We start from the raw sequence: 11,405 nt of genomic DNA on the forward strand, positions 1-11,405 counted from the left end.
AAACGAGGGACGCCGGCCTTCCGATAACTGCACTCGTAGAGTAAACGGGTTTTAACGTGCATTTTCAGAGGCCCGCCGGTCAATGGTTTCACAGACACTTTTGTTGTAGGTGTTCCGGTGGATGAAAGCCGGAACAACTTATATGGCACAATCGAACTTTTGGCGGCTTTATTTCCACGCCACGTTGAACTCATGGAACTTTTATCGAAAATAAAGGACTCAACAGAAAACGTCCTATGCCACTCAAGATCACTTATCGAATGCCTTCATGATCCTCCGTCCAACTGTTTGCCATCCTCACTTCTCTCTTTCTCTCTCTTTCTCTCTCTTTCTCTCTCTTTCTCTCTCTTTCTCTCTCTTTCTCTCTCTTTCTCTCACTCGTTATCCGGATACAGTAGTGTTGTGGAGTAAAAATTCCCAAAAAGTGGTATAATTTTAGCTGTACTCCCGGTTCTCGAACATATTAGTATTTTAGCTATTAGTGCGGTCTTTTTGCCGTCTTTTGCCGTTGCGGTGTTTCCGGTACATAGTGGTTCTATATTTTTTTGTGCTATCGTTTGAGAAGTACAGCTGCGTTGGTAAACAATAATTCTTGAATACCAAAAGGGAAATCAAGCTAAGCCCCAACACCTGGTATGGATGTTCCGGGGTGGACGCAAAAGATCTCTTTTAGGTTTACCTGCACCATGTGTTAAGCAATGGGTCCGTAATTTCTCTAACGATAGCGATTACAAACTTTTTTTTTCAATTTTTTTGGTTCGTGCGTAGTTATGGGGTAAATATTTAATAGTGTTAGTACTTTTACTTAAAAGCTATGTTAAACAAAAATACAAATTTTGATTTCAACAAAAATTAATAGAGCTAATGACAGTCTTTACAGAGCCAGAATAACAAAAAACAAAATTTAATTAACTTAGGTACTAAATCTTAAATACTATCGAAAAAAAGCATTACTAGACATTTCGCCAATGTTAAACGTTCCAAAGGAACGGTAACAATCTAGACTATTTTTTATTGTGTTGGTAGTTTTCTCCCGAAATTAAGTGGCGGCAGACCAGAAGCAATTAAATATTGTAACAAAACCGGTTCGATTTTGTATTGCGTTGGAGGATGAGATGTAGGCACAATTATGTATATAGTTTTGGCAATATGTATTAAATCTGTATCCTGCATGAAATTCGCATGGATGCATACAAATCAATACATTACAGGTAATTCTGTATGAATGGCAACTCTGTTGGTAAATGAAAAAAATAAACACAGTCTAGATGACAGACAGGATGTTTTTGATAGGGTAACGTGGCGCCATCATGACACATGTGAGTACTGTACCATATAAAGGAATATTCTAAATAACCGTTAAAATGATTGAAGAATCTAGTTTTAGTGTCCTGTCTGTTAGTCTGTGATTCTAACTCCTTCGCTGTGTGCTGTATTGAAATTAATTAGCATTAGAGCCACAAGAAATATTAATCGGCTGGTGGATTGAGGTCATTGCAGTTTCAACTGTTAATATTCCTTAGCGACAAGTTTTAGTTCATTGTTCATTGAAAGCATCAACAAATGTATATCTGTCCAAGACGACCAACTTTTTAGAGTGAACTATTTACGATTTTTTGTAATAGTATTTTTTTTTTGTTAAAACCGACAATGTTTCGAATAAAGCACGAGGTTTTGACGACCAATGCGTCGATTAAAACAAAATATGAATGAAAAGAAAAAATACTAAGCACAAAATAACCATTATGTAAAATAAACAGCATACGGTTGAAAAATCCGTGCAAGTTGTAGCCGATGGCAGATCTCATACGCATTATCAAAATGAATTCATTATGATTGAAGTTTACTTAATAATCATTTTGCTAATGGAAATTTGTCATTGTAACGGTCAATTTAAAAATTATTTTTTTCTGGCTTGTGGTCTCGAAGGGGTTGAATCGATGCGAAAGACAGTTTCGCTATCTTTGTGGCATTTTGTCGCATCGCAATCTTTTCTAGCCGACGGTGGAAAATACAATATTACATTTGAATCGATCATACTAAATTTTATCAGTGTAGTAATTTTATCGGGGCTGAGTTGAGTAGCTTCGAATAAGCATGTAGCTAAAATAGCCCCCAATAAATCAAACATAAATCGGCACCTCTGGTCTACTGACGTTTGCTTTTGAAATCTGCCACCACAAATGCGCTCGGCACAGTGTGAAACATATAAAACAAACGCGTTTAATTTTCGTGTTAATTTTTCACGTTCAGCATAAAAATAAATGTAATAAGTGTTTCCATACTACCGTAAGGATGGCACCTACAGTCCAAAACGGGTCCAATGGAACCGATAAGCGTGCCGTGGTTCGTCCACAAGACAAAAGGTAAACGTTTGCATATGAAGTTATTTTGCCGACAGTAACAAAGGTGCTATGCCCCCTTTTGCAGGTCAGAGCTGATCACTCGCGTCAAATTCTGCAACACACTACCGGATATCCCATTCGATCTAAAATTCATTACTTACCCGTTCGAAAATGACCGCTTCATTCAATACAAACCGACATCGTTGGAACGGAACTATCGATATGAGGTCTTGACGGAGCATGACCTAGGTGTCACAATCGATCTAATTAACCGGGATCTCTATCAAATCGATCATCTAGCACAGTTGGACCCAGCCGATGAGAAGTTACTTGAGGAAGACATTCATACTCCACAAGATTCAAAGCGCAGTAGCCAACATGCGAAATCTGTGTCTTGGTTGCGTAAGTCCGAATACATTTCCACTGAACAAACCCGTTTCCAACCGCAAACTATGGAGAAAGTAGAGGCCAAGGTTGGTTTCAATGTTAAACAAAGTTTGCGCGAGGAAACACTGTATATGGACAGGGAAGCGCAAATCAAGGCCATCGAAAATACCTTCGAGGATAACAAAAAGGAGATCAAGATGCACTATAGCAAGCCGGGTGTTACCGCGGTGGAGGTACTTCCGGTGTTCCCCGATTTTGCCAACTGGAAATATCCTTGCGCGCAGGTCATTTTCGACTTTGATCCCGCGCCAGCCGGTAAAAACGTCCCGGCTCAGTTGGAGGAAATGTCACAGGCTATGATTCGAGGTGTGATGGATGAAAGCGGTGAACAATTCGTGGCCTACTTCCTGCCGACCGAAGAAACTTTAGAAAAAAGACGGCGAGATTTGGTTAACGAGACACTTTACGAAGACGAAGAGGAGTACGAATACAAGATGGCTCGCGAGTATAATTGGAACGTCAAGAGTAAAGCTTCCAAAGGCTACGAGGAAAATTACTTTCTGGTACTTCGACAAGATGGCGTGTACTATAACGAGCTGGAAACAAGAGTACGTTTGAGCAAACGTCGCCAGAAAGCTGGCCAGCAACCAAACAACACTAAGCTGGTGGTGAAACACAGACCTTTGAATGCGCCGGAACATCGCATGCAACGTTATCGCGAACGTCAGTTGGAACCACCTGGGGAAGACGACGAGGAAGATGTTGAAGAAGAGGAGGAAGAGGAAGATGAAATGGAAGAAGAGATCCAAGAGACTCAAGAAGATGATGACAAACAGCTGGAGCAGGAGGAAGGCCGAAGCGAAGCTGGAAGAAGCCGTTCTGGTAGTCGTTCCAGGTCACAATCTCCTAGTGGATCAGAGCGATCTCGTTCTGGGTCTCGTTCTCGGTCGCGATCTGGTTCACGTTCTCGCTCGGTATCGCGTAGCCGATCTCGTTCGGGTAGTCGTTCGAAGAGTGGCAGCCGCAGTCGAAGTGCTTCGCGATCCAGATCTCGCTCCGGATCAAGATCACACTCCGGTTCCCGCAGCCGTTCGAGATCTAGATCCAAGAGCGGATCTAGATCCCGTTCGGGATCGCGTTCACGATCCGGATCAAGAAGCCGGTCAGGCACACCGGCATCGGGTGCAGGATCACGTAGCCGTTCCGGCAGTCGTTCCGGTAGCGAACACAAATCTGGCAGTGAATCAGAGTAAAACACAAAAATATATTCATTCTTCACCCCTTTTATGTACGACAATTCGATACAGCAAATAAATTCTACTAACAAATTTAGTAACTGTTTCCAAATCCTTGTTACGTTCTCCATAGTCCTTAATCTAACGAAGATTGCTTGAAGTTATCAATTCTATAATGGCGAATTTATATTAGCATATCAGTTTTTACATGAACTACGCTTATTCTTCAATGTTCGCAGGTATTACTAGGATGCTTGAATTACAAAATGAGATAAGCCGATTCAAAGATGATTTGATTAATCTATTACTATGGGAGATTGTTCTCGCTCAGGCAAAGGTACGGCTTGTTTCTTTGGTCGCAACCGCGCTGCCCGACGTTTGGACATAGGTTTGTCACTCTGAAATTGAACGGGTAGTGTTTTGAACCCCTTCGCCCTGTGTTGATGACGTGTAAATGCGTCCTGTCGGGAAAAAAGGAATTCATTTTAGATGGATGTTCATCAGGACTGGTATTTTAAACTTGCCACATCAACGTCATAATGAGCGCGGCGGTGGGGTTTTTTCATAGGGTGACGCTGGTTGTAATCGGTAGACTTCTTCCAATCTCTTTGAAACAAAATATTTTTTTTACCTCGCACAGGAAAGTCTCGTTTGAATGCCTCGATCTTAAATCAACCAAGTTAGTAAGATTGTTAAAGTTTAAATTGGTTGCCTACCTCATAGCCGGCAAATAAGGCCTTATCCACTCTATTTAATCGGATGTGGGATCTTTCTTTTACACGAGGGTTCTTCGAACGAGTAGACGCCGTCTCTACTCTCCTGTACCCTTTGACTGCGGGGTTTTCCCAACTGCGATTCAAATCGGGAATTACACCATGCATAAGCGAAACCATCACCGATCGTCTGGGACGGCTGCGGATAAACTGCGGAACCTCCGCAATTTCTTTTAATATTTCAGCTTCGACATCCTGCTCGACAAAGCGCTGTCTTTGAACACGTTCTTCCACCGATGCTCCCTTAAAGCGATCGTTCTCGAAAGTACTCTGATCATCACGAAAACGGATCTTTGTTCTGAACTGGACAAAAACACCATCCAGATCTTGCTTCGAGACGGCCAAAACATCCCCGAAGCGTTGGAAATAATCTTCCAAAGTAGCTTCGGTTTCCATTTTGTCCTCTGTTTTGATATGCTCGAAACGCCAAGACTTGTAATTGTTAAAGTAAACCGGTGTCCTACCGCTGTACACATTCAACCTATAACCGAAGTACAGGTCTCGGTGACACCACTGAATCGCTCGATTTGCATCTTTTTCGCAGCAAAAATAAACCAGCATATCGTAAAGTCCAACCAGTTGCTGATATTCTTTGAAAAAATTGTTTTTCAACCGGAACACAACAAAGGACGGAATACCCTTTAAAGCAAAGTACTTATGGATAGCGTGAGCGCAATTGTAATCTTTTCCTAATTTTCCGTGCAACCTAAAGTTTCCAACGTAAACAGGCCAAAATGTAGCCAGCGGCCAATCAGCTTTACATCGTGGATCTCGTATCGTCGGTTGAAAATCCTTGTCTACGTAAGTACGTGGTGCCAATCGGTCCGCGGGACAATCCCACTGTACCGCTTCTGTAATTAGTTCGTAGTCTCCAATTTCATGCTCTTCTTCGGGATCCGTTATTTCTGCTTCGTCAACAACTACGAAATCATTCAAATCATCCGGCATTGCTTGAAAATCATCGTTGGCATCGTCCTCTGCTACCACTGTATCCGGGACTGGTTCAACAGAAGCATCCTCCGGTTGCTTGTCGCTGACGACTTCCTTTTCAGAATTTCCGTTCAATTCTGACGGTTCGCTCTGTTCTGTCGAACTCATTATCAACAATACCGCTTTGGCTGAAAACAATGGTGTTATTTTATACAAATGCTAAATTTGTTGTAAACACTCACAAAACAAATAGATGTAATATTTTCAGAATAAATTTTCACAGAAAAAATACTACCACCGCTGCACATTAATCACTTTTGACAAAGAAAACTGACAGCAGGATTGAAAAACTGAGACTGTCAGTCAGAGCTGCCAACTTTTTCTTTCAAAAATTTGAAAATGAAAGTTAAATTATGTATGATTCAGACGTTCCGCCTTCTTCCGTCACCGACACCGGAACGTCAGCTTCCGTCAAAATGTGTTTAATGTACGATTCAGACGATCCGGCTTCTTCCGTCACCGTCACCGGAACGTCAGCTTCCGTCAAAATTAGTCAAATGAGTCCGTCAACGGCAAGCTCCGTCAACATTTCTCCGAAAGAATATTTGAAGGACTGTGATTATCGCACACATGCACGATTCATATGATTACGGTATTGAGCTGACGTTTGTTATGTATGTATTCGGTGTCTAGATCCCACTCTTAAACGAAATATACCACATATAAGTAATTGAACTTATCAGTAGATTTGCAAAGTACGTTACAAGGGGCAAATCACTCTAAACTCTAGACAATCTCAAACTAATAAACTCATGTCATTCCAAAACAATTTTCTCTAATCTCTTTTAATCCCAACTAGTCTAGATAAATTTGTGTAATTTAAAACTAATCCAACCTAGTTTTGCCTAATCTTGTTTGAAGTGTATCTGTCATTCGAGCTCCCACGCAGAGATGCCATTTATACAGATTTATCTGTATTATACAGATTTTTACATGCGCATGCAGATTTAATACAGAGTACAGATTTTATACAAATTTCTCAAATTAAATACAGATTTATACAGATACCACAAAAAGTAAGAAAGAAATAATGAAACTTTTCCGTCTGAGCGTGTTTGATTACCCATATTCAAATGAAAACTTTTTCGTGCAGCGTCATGAAACTTTATTGTCAGACTGAAAAGTTGTATGACCTGACTTGACGTTGCGTAATGGGCGTTTGAATTCCATGTTTGAATTCCAAGTCATCATTTTCAAACGAAAACAGTATATGGATTTACAATTCAATTGTGGTTGATAACAAAATCAATTAAATTTCGTCGTTGAATGTTCATGTCCGTGCGGCAAGGACTTACTATATAAAGGAATGCTCTTTGCATCTGCCATTCTATAACAATAATCTAATGAAATAACATCTTCAAACATCATTTTATTTCCGAAATTTCCTTTCTGAATACAGATAAATACAGATTTTTTATACAAAACAATACAGGTTTTCTATGAAAAATATCTGGCATCTCTGCTCCCACGTTCACAGCTTCTTATGTCAAAATAATGCTTTTCCAGATCTCGGCTAAACTTCTCTAATCCCATTCCAATCCAGCGAGATCCCTGCTAAACTTTTTTACTCCCGGTAAAACTTGTTTGAGTTCAGACAAAGTTTAGAGTGATTTGCCCCTTGGTACGTTACGTTTTTTTTCCTCTTTCTAGTTAATTTTGAAAGTTATTTATTCGATTAAAAGGTAGGAAAACGACAAATCGATTGGCTTCAAAGGCTCCCAGATTTTGTATTAGTGGAATAAAATTGTGCGAAACTAAGTTCTTCAAATTCTGCGTGTAATAAAATGACATGACGGACACGGATAGGAAACCGTATCGTGTGAATAGCGGCCCTTACACGATCATTAAAAGTGTCATTACTAAGTAATGACACTTCTGCTCAAACGCTCGTCATTACTGCATTACTGTACATCATTACTATTTAGCATTACACGTTCATTATTATTGTTGAGTATTTGTAACTACTCCAGCAATAGCAATAGCAAGATTTTTATCTTCGTTTAGCTGAAAATAAATTTGATTTGCCATTGAAACGTTAAGATTAATGAAATATTAACAATTTAAATCTACACTTTGTCATTTTTGCGCGTATAGTTCTAAAGATATTCAGCACTTCCACAAAAAAATAAGAAGAAGAAATAATGTTGGTAATGATGGAAAATCCGGAATTCCATCATTACTCGTGTCATTACTGAACTCGTAGACCTTACACGATCATTAAAAGTGTCATTACTTTTTAGTAATGACACTTTTAATGATCGTGTAAGGGCCGCTAATCAAAATGACGGTGACGGTGACGGAAGAAGCCGGACAGTCTGAATCGTACTTAATACTTTCCTTACCGGAACGTTCACACGCTCCGTCCGTCAAGACGTTCCGTGACGGTGACGTTACGTGTGAATGGCTTCATAAGAATGCATATAATTAATATCGACGGTGACGGAGGTTGACTGTGACGGAGGGAGACGGATCGTCTGAATCGTTGGAAAAGTCTGTTGATACGCTAAACTGATTTGGCGAGCAAAAAAAGGTGGCGACAATTTCAAAAGTCTGTAAATTTTGTCGAAAGTCGGCGAAAAACTCGATTTTCAAAAGTCTGCACAACAAAAAATGTCTGCAGCACTATGTACGAAATCTGCAAATTTACAGACAAATCTGCAGATCTGGCTTCTCTGCGTACATTATCGTGTAGCAGTCACGTTTGTCATTATTCAAATAAGTCAGCCGCTGCTTGAAATATTTCCCTTCCGTGTGAAAAGTTAAGCATCTCTTATCAGATGAAGAATGAACACCGGCGGCTAATCCACATTTCTTTGCGCATACAAACTTTTTCTCTTCCTTATACAAGGTGAGATGAAAAAACTGCAACAAAGTAAAACGCCATAATTTTTTCATTTTTTTTTTTAAATTTTATTGAATGAAAGCAAAAAATGTCGGAAATAACATCAAATTTGAGAATCGGTTTAGATTTGTTCGAATTGGCCACCTTTGGCACGAACTATGGCCTTCAAACGGCCAATGAAACCATCACACGCTGCCCGAAAGTGGCTCTGCGGTATTTTGTCCCATTCTCGGCGAAGCGCTTGCTTGAGATGATCGACACTTTGGTATTTTTTAGTGCCAACCTTGCTTTCCAAAATACCCCAGGCACAATAGTCCAACGGATTGGCATCCGGAGATTTTGGTGGCCATTGTGCGGTGGAAATGAAGCGAGGAACCTCATTTCTTAACCATTCTTGGGTGGCGCGTGCTGAGTGCGATGGTGCTGAGTCCTGTTGGAATGTCCAAGGTCTGCGGCCGAAATGTTTGCGTGCCCAGGGCTTCAGAACTCCCTCCAAAATATTTTCGCGATAGATTTGCGCATTTATTTTGACCCCACGGTCGATGAATACGAGCGGCGAGCGACCATCGGCTGTTATGGCGGCCCACACCATCACCATGGCCGGCTTTTGAGTTCTGGTGGCCAACCGAAGTTGCAAATTTTCAGCTGACCTCTCTGGCAAGTAAACACGATCATTTTGTTTGTTTACAAACTGCTGGATAACGAATGGTTTCTCATCGGAGAAAACCAAATTCGGCAGTTCACCACTTTCGGCCAAGCGAAGCAACTCTTTAGCTTTTTCGAGTCTAACTTTTTTTTGCGCATCAGTAAGATCTTGCACTTTTTGGAACTTCAATGGCTTTAGTCCAAGCTCATTTTTCAATATTTGCCGAATGGCATATTGCGATATGTTCAGCTCACGAGCCATTTTTCGGCCACTGCGACGCGGATTTCGTTCAATTCGCTTCTTCACTTTTCGAACCATTTCTGCCGATGTTGCTGTTTTTTTTCGTCCACTTCCTTGACGTCGGGCTACGCTACCAGTATCACGGTAACGAGCGATGGTACGAGTCACAAAAGATTTATTCACTTTTAAATGCTGGAGGGCTCTAACGATAGCCACTTGTGGTTTTCCAGCCAAATGCAAAGCAATCACACTATCACACTTGAATTCCATCACAAATAACTTTTTTTCTGAAAAATTCCCACCAAAATGCTTTTGTGCGCTTGTAAATAATATAATGAGCTGTCACTAGAATAAATCTGACAGCTGTGGGACGAGCGGTTTAGAAATGACAGCAGTCTGAAGTTGGTTGCAGTTTTTTCATCTCACCTTGTATAACCGATCGGTTTCACTATATTGCAAAACTAATTCGAATGTTGAATTTTCAGCCTCCGAAGAGTCCTCTTTGGCGTAGTCTTATCAATGTGCGCCAGATAACGATTTGAACGCAAAAAGGGTATTGGCGCGAGATGGTTGAATGCATAAGATTCGGGAGGGAATGAGCTAACGAATCCTAAAACTATTGTACAAGAAGTTCGGTTTTCGAAAATACGAATCTTACTTTGGTAAAATTACCAATGATAAACGTTTACTTTTATTGAACCTCTTGGTGGTGTACCCTACGCGCAAACATTACCGCGCCGGAATGGCTGGCCTATTTGATCGGTTCATTTTCTATTGTTCATTTAGGTTATCTTTTTAGTTGCGGTAAAATTCTTCTGATTTCTTAAATTACCTTTAAAATTGAAAGAAGTGATTTCGATCCGATATTTTGACAGTAATTTGTCCATGGTAGAAAACAATGCATTGGTGTTACGTTTCTTTGTGAAATTTGACTTATTGTTTCAATCAACTTCGCAGCCGATTCACAGATCCATGATTACTGTTGGTGAAAATGTCATATTATGGAGATATCCAATTTTCTCATTTTACGAAAAAATCGTATGCGATATAGTTTTTTGCGAGCATGACTGAGGTTGTCCGTGTCCGCATCGAATCTCGTACATATGATAGATGTCAAACTCGTGTGCGCCAATATAGCGCCAATGTACCGTTGAATTCCACTATATCACGTCATTACACTCTCACAAAGTCACTATTTTTCGAAAGTGTATCAAACGTTATAATACAGATACGTATTTCGGAATGCTATTTTTATCCTTCTTCAGTGTATCGGTTTTAAAAGTTTATAAGTTCAATAAACTTATAAAACCGATACACTGAAGAAGGATGCAAATAGCATTCCGAAATACGTGATACGTAACGTTTGATACACTTTCGAAAAATAGTGACTTTGTGAGAGTGTAATGACGTGATATAGTGGAATTCAACGGTACAACAACAGTACTATTAGTGAGAATATTCTACTAACAGCTCAAACAGAAATTTAGTAAAAATTTAACCTTGATAAACCGGTGCCATAATCTCAATTCAAAAATATATTCGTTTATGGAAAATGTATAATTTAGTACATTTTCGTTGACTGGTGAAAGTTCAGTTATTTCTTATTTCAACCGTTTTTTAATCGATAATGAAATTCGACCATGCTCTTTCATGCGATGAATTACTATATGGTACTGGCAAAGATACTGAAAATACTAGAATGTTTTCTTGTTTTCAATCGTTTCTTAGAAGGAGAATCTATGTTTGCTATTACATTCATATACATTGTTGGAGAGAATTCAACAGCTAGAAATTTGACATGGGAATTCTACACGCTCATTCAATGTTACTCTCAAGTGAGTCATTTGTACTCACTTTTGCTTATTTGGTTCAAATGTCAAAAAGTGAGTAATATTGATTTATAAGAATGAGTAACTTCGACTCAGTTTCTAAATTGACAACAAGTTT

The 11,405-nt window shown here is 39.8% G+C and overlaps 2 protein-coding genes across 2 annotated transcripts; one reads left to right on the top strand and one right to left on the bottom strand.

Annotated features, from left to right (window-relative positions):
• The first annotated feature begins 2,152 nt into the window (after positions 1 to 2,152).
• On the top strand, positions 2,153 to 4,064 carry LOC131429845 (RNA polymerase II-associated factor 1 homolog). The gene is made up of 2 exons (XM_058594250.1): positions 2,153 to 2,366; positions 2,431 to 4,064. The coding sequence occupies exons 1-2, from the start codon at positions 2,296 to 2,298 to the stop codon at positions 3,983 to 3,985; spliced, it is 1,626 nt and encodes a 541-aa protein (XP_058450233.1). The 5' UTR covers positions 2,153 to 2,295; the 3' UTR covers positions 3,986 to 4,064.
• Positions 4,000 to 6,051, bottom strand: LOC131429846 (uncharacterized). The gene is made up of 4 exons (XM_058594251.1): positions 5,913 to 6,051; positions 4,684 to 5,858; positions 4,492 to 4,632; positions 4,000 to 4,428 (listed from the first exon to the last, which is right to left on the bottom strand). The coding sequence occupies exons 2-4, from the start codon at positions 5,836 to 5,838 to the stop codon at positions 4,264 to 4,266; spliced, it is 1,461 nt and encodes a 486-aa protein (XP_058450234.1). The 5' UTR covers positions 5,839 to 5,858; positions 5,913 to 6,051; the 3' UTR covers positions 4,000 to 4,263.
• Positions 6,052 to 11,405: the final 5,354 nt, after the last annotated feature.

The sequence above is a fragment of the Malaya genurostris genome, chromosome 2 (assembly GCF_030247185.1).
Source record: "Malaya genurostris strain Urasoe2022 chromosome 2, Malgen_1.1, whole genome shotgun sequence".
In the NCBI taxonomy this organism is placed as follows: Eukaryota; Metazoa; Arthropoda; class Insecta; order Diptera; family Culicidae; genus Malaya; species Malaya genurostris.

What these genes read in the sequence shown, in the direction of transcription:
- LOC131429846 (XM_058594251.1), bottom strand. Translation starts at nt 5,838, where the DNA reads ATGAGTTCGACAGAACAGAGCGAACCGTCAGAATTGAACGGAAATTCT. An exon ending in CCTTATTTGCCGGCTATGAG is followed by an intron (nt 4,633 to 4,683) that starts GTAGGCAACCAA and finishes GGTTGATTTAAG; the next exon opens with ATCGAGGCATTCAAACGAGA. An exon ending in CTCATTATGACGTTGATGTG is followed by an intron (nt 4,429 to 4,491) that starts GCAAGTTTAAAA and finishes TTTTCCCGACAG; the next exon opens with GACGCATTTACACGTCATCA.
- LOC131429845 (XM_058594250.1), top strand. Translation starts at nt 2,296, where the DNA reads ATGGCACCTACAGTCCAAAACGGGTCCAATGGAACCGATAAGCGTGCC. An exon ending in GTTCGTCCACAAGACAAAAG is followed by an intron (nt 2,367 to 2,430) that starts GTAAACGTTTGC and finishes CCCCTTTTGCAG; the next exon opens with GTCAGAGCTGATCACTCGCG.